General features: G+C 43.0%; 2 protein-coding genes across 2 annotated transcripts; one reads left to right on the top strand and one right to left on the bottom strand.

The window, feature by feature from the left end:
- The first annotated feature begins 12,724 nt into the window (after positions 1 to 12,724).
- On the top strand, positions 12,725 to 15,066 carry LALBA (lactalbumin alpha). Its single transcript, XM_025403462.1, has 4 exons — positions 12,725 to 12,877; positions 13,499 to 13,657; positions 14,147 to 14,222; positions 14,733 to 15,066. Exons 1-4 carry the CDS (start codon positions 12,745 to 12,747, stop codon positions 14,791 to 14,793), a joined length of 429 nt encoding a protein of 142 aa, XP_025259247.1. The 5' UTR covers positions 12,725 to 12,744; the 3' UTR covers positions 14,794 to 15,066.
- A 4,673-nt stretch (positions 15,067 to 19,739) lies between these two features.
- LOC112634447 (olfactory receptor 8S1-like) lies at positions 19,740 to 22,832 on the bottom strand. Its single transcript, XM_025401893.1, has 2 exons — positions 22,075 to 22,832; positions 19,740 to 19,902 (listed from the first exon to the last, which is right to left on the bottom strand). Exons 1-2 carry the CDS (start codon positions 22,830 to 22,832, stop codon positions 19,740 to 19,742), a joined length of 921 nt encoding a protein of 306 aa, XP_025257678.1.
- Positions 22,833 to 23,045: the final 213 nt, after the last annotated feature.

The raw sequence follows: 23,045 nt of genomic DNA, 5'->3' as shown, positions 1-23,045 counted from the left end.
CCGGGCTGTGGTGGCTGCACTGCCCCACCCCTGTGGGGCAGCTGGGCTTGGGCCCTGGGAGGGGCTGGAGGGCAGGAGGGCTTGTGGAACAGACTTGCCTTACTCCCATGGGGAAGCTAACCCTATCCTCTCTAGGCTAGAAGTCAGTGGGAGCCAGTGCCTCCTAGAGGGGGATGGGGAGCCTTAGGAGATGGGTGTCTATGACTGATCTCTGCTGGAGCTGCCCAGCACACAAAAATTCCCAGGCTCCACACTATCTGAAGGTCTGTCTCTTCCTGTTCCCTGGGGAGATCCCCCTGCCAGCTCACACATCCATGGGGGATGCGAGGTCCCCTGTAGCTAGGATCCCAGATGTCCACGGCAAGAGTGAGCCGTTCCTCACTCACCTCTTTACCAGGAGCCTTTCAGGGGTGGAACTAGCCCTAGCATTTAGGTCCCCTGTGCAGGGTTCCCAGCTTCCTCCCTCTTCAGTCTTGGCATCAATGCTGCCTCTCTATCTACTCTTGGCTTTTTCTCTCCAGAGATCTGTCCAAATTATGATGGTTTTCTTGATAATTAGGTCTCTCTTTGTCGGAGCAGCACTTCTTGGCTGCATCTAGTTGGCCATCTTGTCCACCCTCCTGTAGGAAAAAAAATCTATACCTGTTTTCTGTTCTCATTATTTTCTGCTTTTTATTAGTTCCTCTGTCTTCATACTTGAGTTCATTTTCTTCTTTTTAAAAATTTATTGAGATGGGTGCTTAGCTCATTAACTTTCAGACTTTCTTTTTTAGTATCCTCCGCATCTGGGGCTGTATATTTTCTTATATATCCTGTTTTAACTGCTGTGTTATTCTGAATATTTCATTACCCCTTAAAAAAAAAAAAGAGGAATCAACAGGTCAGAAGCAAATAAGCATTTACTCAGAAATGAGGGTTGCAACCCAGGTGGCAGTTAGAGGCTGCATCACCTGAGAGGAGTGAGGAGGTTCACATTTATAGGAATTCATTTAGATTACATAAATGTTCAAATTATTTTATTGGTGGATTAAACAAAGAAGTCTTTAACCATTAGTAGAAGGGTGCATTTGCATCAGTTAGGAAAAACCTATATGCATGCTACAGCCTGATGATTTCTTTTTGCCCAGAAAAGTCAATGCACTGAGAACAGCAGGTGTTACAGCAAAGAAGTTACTAATCCCAGGGCCAGCCAAGTGAGAAGGACAAAGATAATTCTCAAATTTGCCTCCCTGAGAATTTGGAGGGGAGGGATTTTCAGGGATAGTTTGGTAGGCAAGGGGTTAGGGAATGGAGAATGCTTATTGATTGAGTCAGGGGTGAAATCACAGGGGGTTTAAGCTGTCTCCTTGCATTGAGTTAGTTCCCGGGTGGAGGTCACAGGACTAGTTGAATCAGTTTCTTGATACGGGTAACAGTTTGGGTGGTGCCAGCTGGTCCATTAGAATGCAAGGTCTGAAAAATACCTCAAACACCAGTCTTGATGTTGTCTATTGGAGCAATTGGGGAGGTTACATCTTGTGACCTCCAGCTACATGACTCCTGAACCATAATTCTAAACTTGTGGCCAATTTGTTAGTTTTATACAGGTAGTTTCAGTCTCCAAGCAAGGAGGGGGTTAGTTTTGGGAAAGGATTGTTATAATCTTTGCTTTAAAGGTAAACCGTAGGCCAGGTGTGGTTCTCACACCTGTAATCTCAGCACTTTGGGATTATATCTGTGTGCTGCTTGGATTCTCTTGCTTTGTATAGGTTCTGGGAGCAGCTCCTCTAGAATTTTGGTGATTTATTTTATTTTATTTATTTATTTTTTTAGTGGAGTCTTGCTCTGTGCACTCAATGCACTCAGGCTGGAGTGCAGCGGTGTGAACTCAGCTCACTGCAACCTCTGCCTCCAGGGTTCAAGTGATTCTCCTGCCTCAGCCTTCCAAGTAGCTGGGATTACAGGTACGCACCACCATGCCTGACTAAGTTTTGTATTTTTAGTAGAGACGGGGTTTCACCATGTTGGCCAGGCTGGTCTCGAACTTCTGACCTCAAGTGATCTGCCCACCTCGGCCTCCCAAAGTGCTGGAATTACAGGCATGAGCCACCATGCCCGGCCCTGGAGATGTTTCTGTTTTTTTCATGGGGAAACTTAAAAGAAGTTTAGTGGTGTCAAAGTTGTCAGAAAGAGTTCTCATGTTTATATACCTGATAACAAAACCATCCACTATCAGAGGCAGGAAGATCTCTTGAGCCCAGGAGTTTGAGCCCAGCTTGGGTAACATAGTGAGCCTTTGTCTCAACAAAAAATAAAAAAAATTAGTCAGGTACGATGGCACGCATTTGTGGTCCCAGCTACTTGGGAGGCTGAAGTGGGAGGACTACTTGAGCCCAGGAGGTCAAGGCTGCAGTGAGCAGTGATTGTGCCATAGTACTCAAACCTGGGTGACAGAGCAACCCTCTCTCTTTCTGTGCATGTGTCTCTAAAGTTAAACTATAACTTTCAGCCTTTCTTTTTAAATATCCTCTGCATTTAAGGATATATATATTTAGCTCCCATAGTTAGCTTGGCCTACACCAGGAATGAACAAAGAGAGCTTGTGAGGTTAGAAGCAGGATTGAGTCAGCTATGTCAGATTTCTCTCACTGTCATAATTTTAGCAAAGGTGATTTCATGGAGTGTTCCTAAAGATAAGGACCAGTTTCCTTGTCTTGTATATTGTTAAGAGTATGGTTGTTTGTGAAGGAAATGTTTTTCATAGTTCCTTTGTGGTCTCAACATTCATCAAACAGTTCAACATGGAGTCAGTAGCCTAAGATGGAGTCACTGATGTTAAGTCTGAAACATCGCTAAGTTCACAGTTTCTAATGTCCTGGTTGTGTTAAAAAAATATGTATTCTGCAGTTATTTGATGTAATGTTGTATATACATCTATTAGGTCAAGTTTATTAATTATATTGTTAAAATCTTATACTGACTGGTTTGATCTTGTCTTATCAATTATTGAACGATTAAACCCTTGCTTTGAGTTCAATTTTCTCTTCTTTTTTTTCTAGTTTCCTAAGGTAGAAGCTTAGATTTCTGATTTGATACTTTTCTTCTTTCATATAGGAATTTAATGTTACAAATTTCTTTTTAAGCACAGCTTTAGCTGCAGCCCACAAATTTTGATATGTTATATTTTCATCTTCATTCCACTTAAAATAGTTCTTAATTTCCCTCGAGGTTTCCTCCTTGACAATTAGTTATTTAGAAGTATGTCCTTTAACTTCACAATATTTGGGGGGGATTTTCCAGATCTCTTTCTGTTATTGTTTTTTACTTCAATTCTTTTGTGATATTTTAGTCCTATTTTTTATTTGTTACTTTCGTATTCTATTTTGTTTCTATATGGGTTTGGAATCTTTGTTTTTCTATTATTTTACTAGTTTACCTGAAAATTTTAATAATGCATTTTTAATAAACTCTGAAGTTAATTAGTATCTTAACTATTTTCCTGTAGAATGTAAGGCCTTAGGAAACTTTTACGCTAAATATTCCCCAGCTTACTTGCTTCTATTTTCCATCATTTTAATTTTGAATATGTAACTCCACAAAGCACTGATTATCTTTTGTTATAGGTCAGGCTCCCCTGAGAAACATTCTGCAATGGAGACTGGTGTGCAAGTTGATTAGACAGTGGTTTTGGAATCAGTATGTGCATGTGTTTGTGGGGTGGGGTGGTGGCAGGCTGAAGGAAGTAGGACTGGTGACAAGGACAACCTGCACTCTGGTGCAGTCACAACAAAGTGCTCAGCCGATCTTGTGGGAAGTTGTGGAGCTGAGATGGTCCTGCAGACTTGTCTCTCACTGAGGCAAAGGGGCGCTGCCTGTGACAGTAATTCTCAGAGAGGGATTCATTTGAGTGTTATCAGCAGGTAGCTCTCCCAGCAGCTGGGGGAACCACTGCTTTAATCCTGAAAGGGGTGGAGGGAATCTGGTTGGTGCACCATAGCATCCACTGGAATCCATTTGTGTGCTGCTTAGACCCACTTGCTTTGCATAAGTTCTGGGAGCAACTCTTCCAGGATTTTGGTGGTCTTTTCATGGGAAAAAGTAAAAGAAGTTTACTGGTGTGCAAGTTGTCAGAAAGGTTCTCATGTTTGTATGCCTGATAACAAAACTATCACAAGAGATGGCAACAATCACAACCTTGCAAAGTCCATTGCAACCTTACACAAAAAATACTTCTGCAAAGGCATTTGCCCAGCAACTGTCTGTTCAGCCTCGAACTGGCGTCACCCTTGTTATTGACCCTGATAGCCAAGGATAATCATCTCATTTCTGTTTTTGTTTGCTTGAGATGAGGTCTTGCTCTGTCACCCAGGCTGGAGTGCAGTGGCGTGATCTTGGCTCGCTGCAACTTCCACCTCCTGGGCTCAAGAGATTCTCCCACCTCAGCTTCCTGAGTAGCTGGGACTACAGGCACGCACCACCACGCCTGCATAATGTTTTGTATTTTGGTAGAGATGGGATTTCACCATGTTGCCCAGGCTGGTCTCAAACTCCTGAGCGCAAGCAATCCGCCTGAACCTTGGCCTCTCAAAGTGCTGGGATTACAGGCATCAGCCACCATGCCCTGCCAATAACTTCAAAACAATTGTGTAATGCTCCTCATTTTTTCTTTAAAAATTTTTGTCTTCCTTTACCTCCCTGAATATATACATAGTTTATTATGGCATATGTATTCCCATTGCAAAGCCTTATTGCCAAATAAATACCTTTTTCTTTTAGAAGGTCTCTCTCTGTTATTTCGTTTAACAGTGGGATAAATTACAGCTCCCACTGCTACAACTGGTCTCTAGGCTTCACTTGTCCCTTACCACTCATTCTAGGTTCCTCTTATTCTAGAGTAGTATTGCTGCTAGTCTAGTGACTTACCTTGTGGTCTGACTCAGATCTTCATTCTTAAAGTTCTGAAAGCCTGGTTACCTTTCCCTTCTCAGGTTGTAATTGCTGAGTTTGTAATTTACAATAAAAGTTGGGCCGGTTGCGTTGGCTCACGCCTGTAATCCCAGCACTTTGGGAGGCCGAGGCGGGTGGATCACGAGGTCAGGAGATTGAGACCATCCTGGCTAATACAGTGAAACCCCGTTTCTACTAAAAGTACAAAAAAATTAGCGGGGGGGGGTGGTGGCAGGCGCCTGTAGTCCCAGCTACTCTGCAGGCTAAGGCAGGAGAATGGCGTGAACCCGGGAGGCGGAGCTTGCAGTGAGCCGAGATCGCTCCACTGCACTCCAGCCTGGGCTACAGAGTGAGACTACCTCTCAAAAAAAAAAAAAAAGTTGGGCAAGGAGGCCAGGCACAGTGGCTCACGCCTGTAATCTTAGCACTTTGGGAGGCCAAGGTGGGTGGATCACTTGAGGTCAGACATTCGAGACCAGCCTGGCCCAAACATGATGAAAATACAGAATATTTTGTATTCTACTAAAAATACAAAAATTAGCTGGGCTTGGTGGCGTTCACCTGTAATCCCAGCTTCTTGGGTGACTGAGGCACAAGAATCGCTTGAACCCAGAAGGTGTAGGTTGCAGTGAGCTGAGATCACGCCACTGCACTCCAGCCTGGGTGACAGAGCGAGATTCTGTCTAAAAAAAAAAAAAAAAAAAAAAAAAAATTTGGGCAAGGAAGTGCCAAGAGACACCACAATGGATCACCTGGATGCCAAACATATTCTTGATCCCTAATCTTGATGATTAGGGTTAGTCATCCCTCCCAGGATAGTGAGTCTTTCATGCTTGTTAGTCTGTTAGCATGAGAAATGTGAAGCTGCAGCTGTAGCTTAAAGTTTAATGGGACACCCACTACGTTTCCTAGAACTGAGAACTAATATCTCTTAGCTATAGAGCTCAATGTGACAGCGACAGGAAGTATAGATTCCCAAAATGGGTCATTAGGAGTGATGGTGAACAGGGCAGTTTTATGTGTACCCCTGGGTTCCCCAGGTTCATGTATTCTGTGTATCAGAGATAACACCATACCATGGTCATGTGTACTGTCATGGAGAATGGCAGCCCATTTCCACAGCGTTTCCAAATCCCATTTTAGAGCTTGCTGCCTGGAACTACTTCCAACACCAACTGTTTCAGGTCAGATTTCCTGGATAACAGACTCTGAGATGGAGATTTGCGTGCAGGAAGTTTACTGGGAAATGCATGTGGTCTCAACACCTGTGAGGTGAAGGATTGAAGAAAGCAGGACTGGCCAGAAGAAGGTGAATTGTGATGTAGCCATAACAGAGCTTCAGTTGATTTCATAAGAGCCTCTGGAGCTGGGATGGCTGTGAAAAATTGTTCTCCATTGAGGTAAAGGGGCCAAGTTTCTCTACCCACATCAACCAGCCACTGGATGTGAACCGCTTCTGGGAAGTAAATGTGCCCCTTGGGCAAGGTGGCTCTTTTCAATGGATGGGAGTTGGTTCTCCTCACTTGGATTCATAATGGTTCATTTTGTGTTTGGTAATTTTCTTTTTAGGGACAGAGTTTCACTCTGTTGCCCAGGCTGGAGTGCTGTAGCATGATCGTGGCTCATTGTAACCTGGGCTCAAATGATCCTCTCATATCAACCTCCTGAGTAGCTGGGGCTGCAGGCACGTGCCACCATGCCTGGCTAACTTTTAAATTTTTGGGAAATAAGGATGGGGTCTCACTATGTTGTCCAGGTTGGCCTTTAACTACTGGCCTCAAGCAATCCTCCTGCCTTGGCTTCCCAAAGCACTGGGGTTACAGGCGTGAGTCAATGCATCTGGTTGATGTGTTTGGTATGGTTTTCTGAGCTCCTAGTTAGTTAACTTAATCTGTGGAAATTTCAAGGACCTCCGAGGAGGATTGCTTGTGCTTCTTCCACATCTCAATTTAGTTTATTTTCTCAGCTTGGAATTTCCTTGACGAGATGTGGTTATGTTAGCATGAACTTCAGGGCTGAGTGAGAACAGGCCAGTGATTTTACACTCTTATGGGAGAATATTACTATTACACTATTATTATTGTCATTAATTATTTTCTGGCCTGAGCTATGGCAGAGGCAGATAGCTTTTGTGGTGGCTTCCCTTTGCTCGAAGACAAATAATGAAAAGAAAGAGCCTACCTATCACTTTCTTAGATTGTAGGATTATAAACCTAGAAACCCCCAAATGCTAGTGAAAAAATACTAGAATTTATAATATTTTGGCAAGATGGCTGTGTAGAAGATACATTTGCAAAAAGTATCTGTTCTCTGTACTATTTATAAGCACTTAGAAGTCGAAAGGGGAAAATATCTCATTCACATTAACAACTGAAAGTGCCAAATATTTAGAAAACAATATTAAAAAAAGGCATTGAATCATATGAAGAACACTATAAAATTTTAGTGAAATGTACAAAATAGAATCTGAACAAAGGAAAACTACATACACCCTGAGATTTAAAATGTAATATTATAAAAGGTTAGTTTTCCAAAAATTATTATGTATATTGACTGTATGATTATGTATGTTGTAATCCCAATTCAAGTCTCAACAGACTTTTGGTGAAAATTGATTAAAATATATTAAAAATTTCATGAAAGAATAAATTGGAATAGGTTTATGAGACAGAACGTACAAATGTGGCAAAACATTGACAGTGAGTGGTTAGATAGGAAAGATACATGTGAGCTTATGATAATATTCTACAACTTTTCTGTAAGTTTAAATGACTTTTTTTCCCCTTTTTTTATGAGAAGGAGTCTCGCTTTTTTGCCCAGTACAATGGCAGGATCTCGCCTCACTGCAACCTCTGCTTCCTGGTTCAAGCGATTCCCCTGCCCGAGTAGCTGGGATTACAGGCATGTGCCACCACGCCTGGCTGATTTTCCTAGTTTTAGTAGACACAGGGTTTCGCCATGTTTGTCAGGCTGGTCTCAAACTCCTGACCTCAGGTGATCCACCTACCTTGGCCTCCCAAATTACTTTTGAAAATAAAAAGTTTAATTAATCTTTTCTTAAAATGAGGATAACAAGGAAGACTTGTTATATCAGACAGCAGAACATAGCAAAAAGCTGCCGCAATGAAATCAATAAGGTATTTGTGTCAGAATAGACAAATATGACAAGTTGAAGAGAAGACGAAACCCAGACAGAATTGCAGATGGATTAAAAATTTAAAATGAATAGCAAAGCAATATGTATTTACATAAATACAACAATGGATAAAAATATGCACTAAGATACGGTAGATTTTTTCCCCTTGTTTGTTTTTTAAATTTTGGAGGGTACATCATAGTGTATATTTATGGAGTACATAAGTTGTTTTGATACAGGCATGCAGTGTGAAATAAACACATTATGGGGAATGGGGTGGTAGATTGTTAATATGAGTTGCCAGGATGATGTCTGGCAGGGAAGAAATGAAGAGGAAGAAAGGGAAGCCACTCCTAAAAGGAAAGGAAAAACTACCATGTTAACAAAAAATACGATGTAGGATTCTATCAAAGGTGTTGATGTAAAATTATGTAAATATATGTTTACTTAAAAATAAACATTTTATAAATTAAAAATGAAAAATCAATTAAAATTTGCATAGAAATTTTGTTAGCTTCTTGGTAACTACATGTGTATCGGTTTTTTTTTTTGCTAATATTCAGTTAAAAAGGTAAAATTTAGTATCTTTTAAAATCATTTTTGTGTTATAATTTATATTTCCATGATTGCATTTTTTGGTTGATACTATCCCCAATTCACACAAATGAATCTATGGTTCAGTTAAGTATAAAAGCAGTGATATAAATAGTAATGCAAATATAGCAACCCAAAATAAGCCCATATAATTGCAAGCAGGCCTTTCCTGTGGGATATAGAATGTGAATCTATAATGCTAAGTAACTTTGTAGGGACTTTTGGACAAGCAGCTGAAAAAGAAAAATGCCAATAAAAATCACTCCCTCTCTAAATCTTAATTGCTTTAATTAACTCTTTAATTTGGTTAAACATTTGCATGAAATTTGGGTTTCAAGATCTAGCATCATTGTCTATCTAGTGATAATTTTCCTGAATTATGAGAGAAAGTAGAACAAGATGAGGATATAAATGTATTTCAAAATAGAGACAGGGTCTTGCTCTATTGCCCAGGCTAGAGTGAGTGGCACAATCAAAGCCCACTGCATTCTTGAACTCCTGGGCTCAAGCAATCCTCCCACCTCAGTAGCTAGGAGTATAGGCATGTGCCACTCCTGAGTAGCTAGGGCTATAGGCACGTGCCACTATGCCTGGCTAATTTTTATATTTTTGTAGTGACAGAGTCTTGCTATGTTGCCCAGGCTGGTCTCCAACTCCTGGCCTCAAGTGATCCTCCTGCCTCAGCCTCCCAAAGTGTTGGCAGTATAGGCATGAGCCACTGCAGGCACAAGGTGAGGATATTAACTGTAAGATGCAATGGCCATTATTACTGTGGATCTCAGGGTGTTCCTTCTAAATGGTAGGCCTCGGCTCTGTCTAGAAATGTCAACTCACCTACAGACTACAGTTTCACATGGAAAACGTGCCTTGAAACACATGCTTTCAATTTCTTTATTTTTAGAAATAAAGACTATTATTATTATTATTATTATTATTATTATTATTATTATTTGAGATGGAGTCTTGCTCTGTTTCCCAGGCTGGAGTGCAATGGCACGGTCTTGGCTCATTGCAACCTCCACTTCCTGGGTTCAGGTGATTCTCCTGCCTCAGCCTCCTGAGTAGCTGGGATTACAGACTCCTGCCAGCTTGCTCGGCTAATTTTTGTATTTTTAGTAGAGATGGGGTTTTGCCATGTTGGTCAGGCTGGTCTCGAACTCCTGACCTCAAGTAATCCGCCTGCCTTGGCCTCTCAAAGTGCTGGGATTACAGGCGCGACCCCACCATGCCTGGCCTGAAATTTTTATTTTATAAATAAAGAAATTTATTTTTAGAAATAATATTTTTATTTTGTTCATCTCCAAAAAGGTGATTTCTGGTTTTAGAAACCTGGGTTTTTCCCCACAGCATCTGAGAGAACGAACGTAATTTTTAGTTTATTTTTAACAAAACCCAGGTAAGTTTATTGTAAATGCCTCGTCACCATCTTGATTCAGCTCTCGACCTCCATGCAGAGCACCCTGAGTAAACCTCTCTGGAAAGGGAGATTTTGGCAGGAGCTTTCTTCCTGGACAGGGAGAGCTGAGTGGGAGCTTTCTTCCACGAGCTGTGCTTAACTTCTTTCCACATACTTCCTCTTTCAGTGCTGTGATCATTGTGTATTGTTCTCCTTTGGACAATCTCCAAGAGGCTGCATCTTTCTCTGGATGTTTGCAGTTGTTTCCATTAGACACTTTCTATCCTCTTTTTCAGATGACTCCCAGGTATCCTATTTTACAAACATTTCTAGGGAAATAATGGTTCCTTTTGCCGGAGGCATGTTTATTTTCTTTTCTGCACTTAGTTGTGATTCTTGACCTGTATGCTGATTTTTATTGCTTACAGCGAAGGGCCGAGGTATAATCAAATTACAGGCAAGCAGGCAGCTGCCTTAGGTCTTGACTTGGCTGAAAGTGTAGAAAACCCCTGTGATTCTTGAGACCCTGGCCCACCATTTTACTCTGTCACAGGTACTTAGTCTATAGCCTAGGGCAGGAGGCATTTTACACAAGACTCCACTATTGGAAGGACTAGTCCTCAGCACAAGCTTTTCTTATCTGTCCCTCTCCCATATGGTTCAAGGTCACCCTCAGCCATATTCTCAACAAAGCTTAGCGTGATAGAATTCCCATTCCTGTCGTGTACCCTTGCAGTGCCTCTGGGTGGAATGTGGAGAAATGGAGTGGTTCCACTTTTGCTGTGTTTCTGAACATGTATCTCTTGCTATCAGGACTTTCTGCTCATCCCTCCTGGCACACCAAGATCCTCCACCTTCCCTTCACTCCTGCCACTTCATATACTGGTTATCCATGGTATAGAAGACAGGATTAAACTGAGAGGACTTTTCCCTGACTCTGAATACATGTAGGAGATAATGATATGGAAGACCATCAGTTTGTAAGTCTTAAACAGATTGACTGAGATAAATGTTCCCTGACACATAAGAAATCAAGTTGCTGGGTGCAGTGGCTCATGTCTTAATCCCAGCACTTTGGGAGGCCGAGGAAGGCAGATTGCCTGAGCTCAGAAGTTCGAGACCATCCTGGCCAACACGGAGAAACTCCGTCCCTACTAAAAATACTAAAATTAGCCGGGCATGGTTACACATGCCTGTAGTCCCAGCTACTTGGGAGGCTGAGGCAGGAGAATCACTTGAGCCTGGGAGGCAGAGGTTGCAGTGAGCCAAGACCGCGCCACTGCATTCCAACCTGGGTGACACAGTGAGACTTGGTCTAAAAAAAAAAAAAAAAAAAGGAAGAAGAAAGAAGAAATCAGGTCAGGTTTAGAGATGAGGATAAAGAAGATGAATGGTGGCATGAAGGAGCTAACAGCTACTTGTCACCATAACATGAAGCTTGATGCCAGCAAATTAAAGGAACTATTCAGAACTAGTATCCTTAGCTCTACTTGCTTAGGGGCACTGACCTTATAGAGGTTCCAGACATAAGCTTGTTCAGCCTTGAAGTCCAATCTTTCCACTGGCTTGCATCTTTCCCACTTTCCGTGGCCAACTCTGAGGTTGTCTACACGTTATTAGTCTTAGATTTATGTAATGTCTCAGTGCCAATGTAGTATTTGGTTATTTATCGTAGAAGTGGTTGGGGTGGGGAATCTGATAATAGCTAGATTCTTTTTTCTTTTAAAAAAAGGCAGGGTCTTACTTTGTCTCCCAGGATGGATAGAGTGCAATGGAGTGAACATGGCTCACTGCAGCCTCGACTTCCTGTGCTCAAATCTTCCTCCTGCTTTAGTCCCTGAAGAAGCTGGGACTACAGGCACATGTCACCATGCCCAGCTAATTTTTGTATTTATTTATCTTTTTTTTTTTGGTAGAGATGGGGTTTTACCATGTTGCCCAGGCTGGTCTCAAACTCCTGGGCTCAAGTTATCCACCAGCCTCAGCCTCCCAAAGTGCTGGGGTTACAAGTGTGAGACATTGTGCCTGGCCTAGATGCTTTCATACAGGCTTTTCAATTATGCATTTTCCTTAAGTAGGAAGTCTTAGGATCCAAGTTATATCTGATTGTTGTAGTCTACATTCCCATATTCTATTTCTATTTCTGAGCCTTCAGTCATGAGCTCAGAACTCATTCTGGGCTTTGTTACATGGCTGTGTTGGACAAGTGCCAGCTTTGATCCTGGGACTACGGCATGTAATGACGTACACCCCCCTCCACATTCTGTGTGTCTCTAGGGGGGAGGGGGAAGCTGGCCATAGAACTTTATTGTATTTTCTGATTCCTCACTTATATTGCCCCCATGGCCTTCTTTGTTCCTAAAGTAACCAGAAACAGTGCTTCCTAGAACCAACCCTACAAAAAACAAAGGGATAAACAAAGCCAAATGGGAAGCTGGATCAAGGTTTGAACTCTTTCTGGGCAGAGAACAATACCTGGTATGGACTAGATACTGGGAGAGGGAAAGGAAAAGTAGGGTGAATTACGGAAGGAAGCTGGCAGGCTCAGCGTTTCTGTCTTGGCATGACCAGTCTCTCTTCATTCTCTTCCTAGATGTAGGGCTTGGTGCCAGAGCCCCTGAGGCTTTCTGCATGAATATAAAGAAATGAAACTGAGTGATGCTTCCATTTCAGGTTCTTGGGGGCAGCCAAAATGAGGTCGTTTGTCCCTCTGTTCCTGGTAGGCATCCTGTTCCCTGCCATCCCGGCCAAGCAATTTACAAAATGTGAGCTGTCCCAGCTGCTGAAAGACATAGATGGTTATGGAGGCATCGCTTTGCCTGAATGTGAGTTCCCTGCTTCCTTGTTTCATCCATTCCTCATGTGATTCTCTCCTCCATTCCCTCTTTCCTCCACTTCGCTCCTCCGCTTTTACTTAATTATCTAATCATCCTCTTTTCTGCTCATTTGCATACTCTTATTTCATGTATGTATGTATGCATGTATGTATGTATTTATTTATTTTTGAGATGGAGTTTCACTCTCGTGGCCCAGGCTGGAGTGCAATGGTGTAATCTCGGCTCACTGCAACCTCTGCTTCCTCAGTTCTCCTGCCTCAGCCTCCCAAGTAGCTGGAATTACAAGCACCCACCACCATGCCTGGCTAATTTTGTACTTTTTGTAGAGACAGGGTTTCACCGTGTTGGCCAGGCTGGTCTCAAAGTCCTGACCTTGTGATCCACCCGCCTCAGCCTCCCAAAGTGCTGGGATTACAGGTGTGAGCCATTGCACCTGGCCCCATTTAGTTTCCTATCCTTTCTTTCTCTTATTGTCTGATTTTTTTTGGAATTCTCCTTTGCCATCTTTGGAGATTGGCTGGAAACCATTTTTATGTCTTAGAATTACAATTCCTCCTTTATGCGGATCCTGGACATCTCTGTGGTATCTCTTTCTCATCTTTCCCTCAGTCATCTGTACCATGTTTCACACCAGTGGTTATGACACACAAGCCATAGTTGAAAGCAATGGAAGCACAGAATATGGACTCTTCCAGATCAGTAATAAGCTTTGGTGCAAGAGCAGCCAGGTCCCTCAGTCAAGGAATATCTGCGACATCTCCTGTGACAGTGAGTAGCCTCTATAACCCTCTTTCTCTGTTTTTCTGAGGCCTGCCCTTGGGATAATCTCCTTTTTAGTGCCAAGCAGACCTCGGGCTTCGTTGCCTTGGCTGGGCTCTACAAAAATTGTGGGGCTTGAATTGGCAGTACTGGGTAAGAAGCTGTTTGGATTCTTCATGGTCATCAAATCCCCAGACAGTTCCCTGAGGTTCGGGGGTAGACAATCTGAGCAGTCTGAGAGTCTTGGAATCTTATTCTCTGCATTTTCAGGGTAAGTCAGTTGATGAAGCTGATGATTCCTCCAGAGATATCCCAGGGAAATGAAGGAAGTCCCTACCCAGGGTTAGACATTACCACATTGGTCCTTTCATATAAAAAGACAACAGGCACACGACTTGAGTTTAGAGAACCCACTGGATCCAGGGGTTAGGGGAACTCAGTGAATTTCTGGGTAATACTTCTCAGCTCTCTCATTCCTTTCCCTGTAACTCCTGCCAGAGTTCCTGGACGATGACATTACTGATGACATAATGTGTGCCAAGAAGATCCTGGATATTAAAGGAATTGACTACTGGTGAATCCTTATTCTATTATTTCCCCATCCTCCTCCTTACCCCGTTAGCCCAGCACCCCTTTCCTCTTACCCTATCTCTTGGTCATTTAATCTAGAATACAGTCTCTGAAACAAAACTTACCTAGAGACTCAGGTTTCTGTTATTAAGCCTCTCTTGCTCCACTCCTTGGTAGCAACTTTCCTAATAAGGGGTTGCCTAAAGGAGGGCTCAGACCCAGGCCTCCTTTCACTTAGATTTGGACATCTAATTCCACTTGCTTAGTTCTATGCCCTCAAGCAAGCTGTTGGTCTCATTGCATCTCTTTTTTTAACCCTACAATTTTCTTGGATTATTTTTTTATGGACTGTATTCCACTTGATGGCTTGTGTCCCTTGACATCAGGTCAAGAATGTCTTTCTGTAATTCTCATCCACACTCTTTCACTTCAGCCTTCCTGGGAATAAATCTAGATGGAAATTCAAGCCAAGATTCAGTCAGCTAACTCACCTTGTCCCTTTCTCCATTATCAGGTTGGCCCATAAAGCCCTCTGCACTGAGAAGCTGGAACAGTGGCTTTGTGAGAAGTTGTGAGCATCTGCTGTCCTTGGCATCCCTGCCCACTCCACATTCCTGGAATGCCTCTTCCCTAATGCCACCTTAGTTTGCTTCTTTCTGTTCCCCCAAAGCTTATCTGTCTCTGAGCCTTGGGCGCTGTAGTGACATCACTGAACTCTTGAGGACTATTTTCCGGAGATGCCTGAGTGGTGCACTGAGCTCTAGACCCTTGCTCAGTGCCCCCGATGGCGCTTTCACTACAGCACAGATTTCACCTCTGTCTTGAATAAAGATCCCAATTTGAAGTCACTGGCTGTATTTTTTTTTCCCCCTGGAGGGAAGGGGAAGAAATAGGATGAGTAGGTGGACACCAAAGCCGTAGGTCATAGCCACCTTCTGTCTCTACTGAAGAAGTAGACTGAATTTACAATAGAAAGGTGAAGGTTACTTTCTGCACCAACTCAATGTGACAAACTTTTATTGATCACCTAATCTATTCAAGGAACTGTAGAGGGATCCAAAGTTGGCTGAATACTGGCCGGGTGTGGTGCTCCCTCCTGTAATTCCAGCACTTTGGGAGGCTGAGGTGGGCAGATCGCTTGAGGTCAGGAGTTTGAGACCAGCTTGGCCAACAGCGAAACCCTGTCCCTACCCAAAATACAAAAATTATCCAGGTGTGGTGGCAGGTGCCTGTAATTCCAGCTACTCAGGAGGCTGAGGCAGGAGAATTGTTCGAATCTGGGAGGCAGAGGTTGCAACGAGTTGAGATCATGTCATTGCACTCCAGCCTGAGTGCTCCATCTCAAAAAACTAAAACAACAACAAAAAACAAAAACACAAAGTTGGCTGAATGGCCTTTTCCCTCAAGGACTAATGCAAGAGATAAGATAAACATTAATAAATAGTTACAATATAAGGAAGAGAGTTATAAGCATCATGAGAGAGGTTAGAAATGTGCACTGGGCATTCACAAAAGGAAAGATAATTTATATTTGGAGGGGATGTTGGGAAAAAGGAATCAAGAAAGGGTTCCTGAAAGGGAGAGCATTTAGGCTGGTTTTAAAGTCTGTGTGGGATTTTGACAAGTGGAGATGTGGGGTGGGAAAAGGAAGACTATGGGTGGGAACCCAAGAATCTGAAATGGGTGACTTGAGGGGGTTGAAGGATTTCTTTATCCTTCATGAGGAGCTGTGAAAGGAACTCTTCCTGTCTCTGGAAACCAGAGAGAGAACAGGGGCCTTGACAGTGATGCTGAAGAATCTGAGAACATGGGACCTTTTGGTGTGAACTCTCCACTCCATTATTTCTTCTTGTGCTTTACTTGTTGTTAAGGAGAATGTTTGCAGGACTTCATTCATTTAAATAATTATGGGATATGTTAAAGAAGAAGAATCAGGACATTTGGGTCCTAAAATCTGTTTCTGCTACTTTTTGATGGTCTGAACCTGGGCAGGTCATCTCCATTCTCTGTACCTCAGTTTCCTTATCTTAAAATGAGGATTTTGGTCTAGATAGTTTTCTGAGATCACTTCCTGCTTTAACAATCCAGCATTCCAAACTACAGTTTAATTTGTCACACTCTGAATGAACTGAGAATGACATTCGCATTGTTGCTCAGCTCCACAGCCCTGGCCTTCATCCCACAGAGAAGACGGGAAAGTTCACCTGTGAGGGCAAGTACACCGCACATGAGTTCATGATCTTCAGGAGCCGTTGCTGAAGGAACTGACAGTAAGAGATTTATCTGTAGAGAGAACCTCAGCCTGAGGTCAGAAGATCAAGAATAGATAGAAGCCAGGGAACTGGCATGAAAGACATCTTTTTCTTTTTTTCAATTATTCATTGGTTACAGTGGGTTATGATACAAATGTTTATAGATGCCTACTCTGTACTAGTACTGCAGAGCAGTTTTTCTGTGTTTCTACTCAGTTTAATTGTAGTGTGTTGAGTTGTATTAAATCAAATAAACAAACAAAATGCCATGTTCTTTGGTTCAAGCAACACTACAAAAGGCATTTGGGGTCTGCATTTGGAATTCTCAGGCAAACTCTCTATTGCTCCTAGTCTGTACTTATTTTCCCCACACTAGCTTATGTGTATATATTTTTTGAGACGGAGTTTTGCTCTTGTTGCCCAGGCTGGAGTGCAGTGGCATGATCTCGGCTCACTGTGACCTCCGCTTCTTGGGTTCAAGCGATTCTCCTGCCTCAGCTTCTGGAGAAGCTGGGCATAGGTGCCTGCCACCATGCCCAGCTAATTTTAGAATTTTTAGTAGAGATGGGATTTCACCATGTTGCTCAGGCTGGTCTTAAACTCCCACCTCGGCCTTCTAATGTGCTTGGATTACAGGTGTGAGCCACAGTGCCTGGCCTATACATTTTTTAATTTCAATGTCTAATATGGTGTCCACTGAATTATGAACTCTTTTGAGAAAATGAATCAATAAATCTATATTTGGAGGAGATGTTGCCTCCTTTATCCAGTGAGGTATGGCTGGATCAGCTTCATGACATACACACCAGTAGTCTTCTTCACCTTCTCCTCCTCCTAATTGTAAATGTTGAAGGTGTACAACTTGATGTTCTGTTGTATGTATACACTTAAATGATCACCACAGTCAAGCTCATTAACATATCATCACCTCACGTGATAACTTTTCTTTTTCTTTGGGCATAGAAGCAGGCTTGATAGATGCAGTTCTCTTGGCATTTGGGTAGAAGCAGGACAGGAAACTGCTGTTCTCTTCCTGAGAACTTTCTCCAGAGCCGAATAGGAGGCAGCATGGCAACTGAGCATCTGTTTTGCTTTCTCTACCTCCTTATCTTTCCTTTAGGCCTAAAATGAAGCTCTAAGCCAAGTAAAGGTCTGAAGTCATCCAGACTAATGTGGAAGCGGGGAGGCTCCAGGAAGTGGCTCTCAGAGAGCAGACCATTTACTGAGCTCTGCATGAGAAAGACTCGAAATGGTTCACAGCAATACAGAGTTTTGTTCTCTCCTCTTATCCTGCTTTCTCCTCCCTGCTACTTTTCCCTGGCACCTATCTTGTTATGAAGACAGGAATTGTATTAGATAAAATCAAATATTTTTTTCTTTCTTTTTGAGATGGAGTTTTGCTCTGTTGCCCAGGCTGGAGTGCTGTGGCAGGATCTTGGTTCACTGCAACCTCCACTTCCTGGGTTCAAGCAATTCTCCTGCCTCAGCCTCCTGAATAGCTGGGATTATAGGCATGCGCTGCCACGCCCAGCTAATTTTTGTATTTTTAGTAGAGATGGGGTTTCACCATGTTGGCCAGGCGGGTCTTGAACTCCTGCTCTCAGGTGACCTGCCCTCCACCGCGCCTGACCTCTTTTTTGTCTTTTTTTTTCGATGGAGTCTCTCTCTGTTGCCCAGACTAGAGTGTAGTGGTACAATCTCAGCTCACTGCAACCTCTGCCTCTCTGGTTCAAACAGTTCTCCTGCTTCAGCCTCCCAAGTAGCTGGGATTACAGATGCCCACCACCACGCCCAGTTAATTTTTGTATTTTTAGTAGACATGGGGTTTCACCGTGTTGGCCAGGTTGGTCTTGAACTCCTAGCCTCAGGAGATCCACCCACCTCAGCCTCCCAAAGTGTTGGGATTACAGGCGTGAGCCACCGTGCCTGGCCTCAAATATTTCTTTTTATGTTTCTTCTCCCACTTCTCCTTCTCTCTCATCCTCTACTTTTTTCATTTATTGAACACTAATTAAGAGCCTATTAGGTGACAGGAGGTACTAGATATTGGGGATACAGAAGCTATTAGAGGTTTTGCTTTGAAGACCCTTATACTTTAGAGGGGGATACTCCCCTCTTCCCATTTCCTGAGATCATGCAAGAGAAAAGACTTCAGGTGATCCATATTAATTCCTTCCTTCACTGCTTGATTTGTCACCAAATGGTTATTAAGGATACACTGTTTGCTAGGTGCTATTTTATTTATTTGTTTATTTAGAGATGGGGGTCTCACAACATTGCCCAGTCCAGAGGGCAGTGGCTATTCACAGGTGTGAGCACAGCACACTATAGCCTTGAACTCCTGAGCTCAAATGATCCTCCTGCTTCAGTCTCTCGGGTAGCTGGGACTACAGGGATGTGCCATCACACCTGGCTTAGGCTCTACTTTAGCTGCTACTTGTTAAGGATGAAGACAGGAGGAGACACTCTTATTTTATTTGATTTCTTTCTTTCTTTTTTTTTTTGAGACAGAGTGTTGCTGTGTTGTCAGGCTGGAGTGCAGTGGCGTGATCTCAGCTCACTGCAACCTCTGCCTCCCGGGTTCAAGCAATTCTCCTGCCTCAGCCTCCTGAGTGGCTGGGACTACAAGCGTGAACCACCACACCAGGCTAATTTTTGTATTTTTAATAGAAATGGGGTTTCACCATATTGGCCAGGATGATCTTGATCTCCCGACTTCGTGATCTGCCCACCTCAGCCTCCCAAAGTGCCAGGACCACAGGTGTGAGCCACCACGCCCAGTCTATTTGATTTCTTTCTAAGATGTTATGGGATGTAGATCTTTAAAAGGACTTTTTGGCATGAGAACAAAAGAGGAGTTGGGTCACAGTGCCAAGATGGGACTATCCAAGAATGCAGAAGGACATTTGCTAGTGGTCTGATAGGTTGATTTACCTTTTGTGCATAGACATAAGTAAAAGGGAGAGGGAGAGGCAGGAAGAAGAGGGGTTAAAAAAAGGCAAGAAATGAGAGGAAAAAGCATTAGCTATAGAAATGGCCAGGGATGCCCTGAGGATTTTCTTGTATAATGACTGGGCCCCATCTGATGGGTGTTACCTGCTCTGTGACAGTTTCCTCATTGCCTTTGGCTGAGAGCAGGGCATTGGAGGAAGAGAAACTAAGGTCTCTGTTTTGGAGAGAGATGAATGCTGAGGTAGCTGAGTGGTGATAGCTCTTCCTCCGTCCTTTTTCCCCATAACTTTTCCTCCTGCTGAGGCAGGGGCATTGGGCTACAAGGGAAGCCTGGACTTCCTGGCCAGCATCCTCCTCAGAGCCACCTTTGCCTCCTGGTTCTTCAGACTGTAGATGAGGGGGTTCAGCAGGGGGGTTATCACACTGTACTGCACGGAGAGCACTTGCTCTAGGGCTGAGCCGGATGCTGGAATCATATACCTTGAAGGGAATTGCACAGAAAAGCCACTCATGACAATGGTGACAATACTTACTGTTGGCAGCAACAATTCAGCCCCTCCCTGCAAAGACTCCCCTCCCTGCAAAGGAGGTCTTCAGAGCTGACTTTCTCTGGTGGCAGCATCTAGAAATGGCTCATCTGTGAAAAGTCAGTCATTTCTGCCTTCAAACACTTCCAAACGTAAGTGAGCTCACACAGAAAGTTACAGGAGCTGCCCCGAAGAACAAGCAGTTCTGCAGCATATCAAAGGCTGTGGGTTCTAATAGAATTAATATTTAGGACAGATAAAAAGTAAAAAAAAAATAGAATTAATAATAATTTCATACACTTCCATAGCATTTCATACTCTTCAAAACATTCTTCCTTAATAGCTATGATGATTATATGAGGAATTTTTCTCTTTTTCCTCTTTATACGCAACAGTACAGAAACACAATGTTCTCACCTTGTGATGACTGTTCACGTAAAACTGTACGCTCAGTTTAAAATGTCATTATTCCCAACTTTTATGGCCCTGGGAATTACCCTCAGAATCCTTGCCTATTATTTATATAAAGTTGAGTGGCCTATTATTTGTATAAAGTTGTCCTTTTAGTTGCATTTTTCTTTGGTTTGGAAAAGAAACCAAAACTGGTAAAATGGGAGATGAAAATGTGTTAAGCACATAATATGATTCCAAATTATAAGATTAAAATCTTGAGTACATTTTGCTAAGTACCACTCGGAGTATCTTCCAAAGACGCACTAGAATTATTATTTTTTTTGCAGTGGCACCGTAGTTATCAGAATAGACTATCCCAGGGATATTCCTTGTGTGTTCCAATGTGTTTGGTTATTTTAAAAAATAGTCATTTTACTGTTATTTTTGTCTTTTAACTTATTCTTTCTAACATTTCTGTGAAGTAAGTAGTCACATCCTTTATGGCAGATGAGGAAACTGAGACAAAGGGAGACGAAGAGATTGGTGTACAGCTCAGTTGAGCTCTCCTGGGCTATTTATTTATTTATTTTTCTTTTACTTATTATTTTTTCTTTCCCAGCCACTAGACTACAGGTACTGGACTATTCTTATCATCCATTTCCATCCTTGGCTTTTCTCTGAATCACAGGCAGGTGAGAAAAGTATTGAACAATTTGTGCAAATCCACCTTCAATTTACTAGTAGAAAGCACAGGCATCGATTGTTTTGTCTCCTAGTGAGGGAGGACTAGGCAGCCAGAGCTGTCGATGTTTGAGAAGCATGGTAAGGAAGGGCACGGATCTTGGTCCAACTTGTGGCTCCATTACTAGCTTGTTCTAGCACTGCTGAGAAATTACCTGATTACTTCCTAAACTCAGGTTCTTTACCTAAAAGTGGGTTGATAATATTTCTCTTGTAGTGTGGTGCATGCTAAAATTGACTTGGCAATGTAAAGCAGCTGGTGTACAGTAAATGGCTAGTAAATTGCTACAACATACGTAAGCTTTGGCGACATCTCCCAGTAGGAAATAAAGATGGCATACTTTTCAAAGACAGGCTTTATTTTTTGTCTAGCACTGAATAAAAATCTAACAAAGGTTCTCTGATTTCTTTTTGAGAACTCCCAAATCTTAGGTTAATGAAGTGGAAAAATCTTTATCTTGGTCTAAACTTATTTTCCAGAATGGACAATTGAAGCCTTAGAAGGAAAATAGATTCTGTTATTTTTTTTTTTTTTTTTTTTTTGAGACCTAGTTTCACTCTGTTGCTCAGGCTGGAGTGCAGTAGGGCAATTTCCGCTCACTGCAACCTCTGCCTCAGAGGTTCAAGCAATTCTTCTATCTCAGCCTCCCGAGTAGCTAGGACTACAGGTGCACGCGACCACACCTGGCTAATTTTTATATTTCCAGTAAAGAAGGGTTTTCGCTATGTTGGCCAGGCTGGTCTCCAACTCCTGGGCTCAAGCGATCCACCCACCTCGGCCTCCCAAAGTGCTGGGGTTACAGGCATGAGCCACCATACCCAGCTGAAAATAGATTATTTGCAATGCATATAGCTAGTCCCTGGTAGAGCCAGAACTAGAGCCCAGGCCTTTTGAATGTCTTGCTATTTTGTAATGCTCTATTCTGCCAACAGAGACCACCTAGGGTAAGGAATATCCCACATTTATATTCAGGGGTATAGAATGACATACCTGAGAACTCCTGAAGTATAAAAGATGGTGACCATAAGGAATTGGGAAGAGCAGGTGGAAAAGATCTTGTTCCGACCTGTGGCAGAGTTGATCCTCAGGGCTGTTGTGATGATACAGCTGTAGGAACCCAGCAAAAGGACAAGGGTGCCAAGGCCCAGGACTGACATGGTGGTGAGAATGGAGGCGATGCTAGCGCAGGGGTTGGAACAGGTCAATAAGAGCACCGGAGGAAGCTCGCAGGCAAAACTGTGGATGACGTTAGGGCCGCAGAAGTGCTGCTGAGCAAGCAGGAGGGTGTTAATTAGGCCAGTCCCGATTCCTATGGCCCAGGATGACCCCACCAGGCCAGCACACACCCTTCTGTTCATAACCACCACATACAACAGCGGATGACACACGGCCTGAAACCAGTCGTAGGCCATGACCGAGAGGAGGCAAGCCTCAGTAGCTCCAGCAAATATGACCAGGGAGATCTGGGTGAAACACTCAAGGAAGGATATTGTCTTCTCCTTAGAAAGAAGGTTCTCTAGCAGTTTAGGCACAATAATTGAGGAATAGAAAGCATCCAGGAAGGAGAGGTGTCTCAGGAAGAAGTACATGGGGGTGTGGAGGTGGGAATCAGTACTGATCACCAGCACCATCAGCAGGTTCCCCAGTAGAGTCAAGAGATAAATTGCCAGGAACAGAACAAAGAGCAGTGCCTGAACCTGAGGGTGGTTGGACAGTCCTAGGAGAACAAACACAGTGACTGTGGTCATGTTGCTGACTTCCATGGAGCACTCAAGTTTCCCTTTTGACTGACAAGAACTGAAAAGAATGCTCCAATGGGTTATCAGTGTCAGGGCATGCCCGGGGATGAGGCATTGGCAGTAAAGCTTCAGGGCAGACCCAGGACAGATTCTGTAGTGGAGGCAGCTTTGCCATGTCAGGCTGCGTCAGTCCTTTCCAGCTTAGGGCAGTAACTTATTTGC

Source organism: Theropithecus gelada, chromosome 11 (assembly GCF_003255815.1).
Source record: "Theropithecus gelada isolate Dixy chromosome 11, Tgel_1.0, whole genome shotgun sequence".
NCBI lineage: Eukaryota > Metazoa > Chordata > Mammalia > Primates > Cercopithecidae > Theropithecus > Theropithecus gelada.
The sequence above is the reverse complement of the archived record's forward strand: the minus strand, read 5'-3'. Positions and strand labels throughout refer to the sequence as shown.

Excerpts from the sequence above, each read along its gene's own strand:
- LOC112634447 (XM_025401893.1), bottom strand. The coding sequence starts at position 22,832 with ATGACCACAGTCACTGTGTTTGTTCTCCTAGGACTGTCCAACCACCCT. Across the intron at positions 19,903-22,074 it reads TATACTTCAGGAGTTCTCAG|GTATATGATTCCAGCATCCG; the intron begins GTATGTCATTCT and ends ATTCCCTTCAAG.
- LALBA (XM_025403462.1), top strand. The coding sequence starts at position 12,745 with ATGAGGTCGTTTGTCCCTCTGTTCCTGGTAGGCATCCTGTTCCCTGCC. Across the intron at positions 12,878-13,498 it reads AGGCATCGCTTTGCCTGAAT|TCATCTGTACCATGTTTCAC; the intron begins GTGAGTTCCCTG and ends TCTTTCCCTCAG. Across the intron at positions 14,223-14,732 it reads ATTAAAGGAATTGACTACTG|GTTGGCCCATAAAGCCCTCT; the intron begins GTGAATCCTTAT and ends CTCCATTATCAG.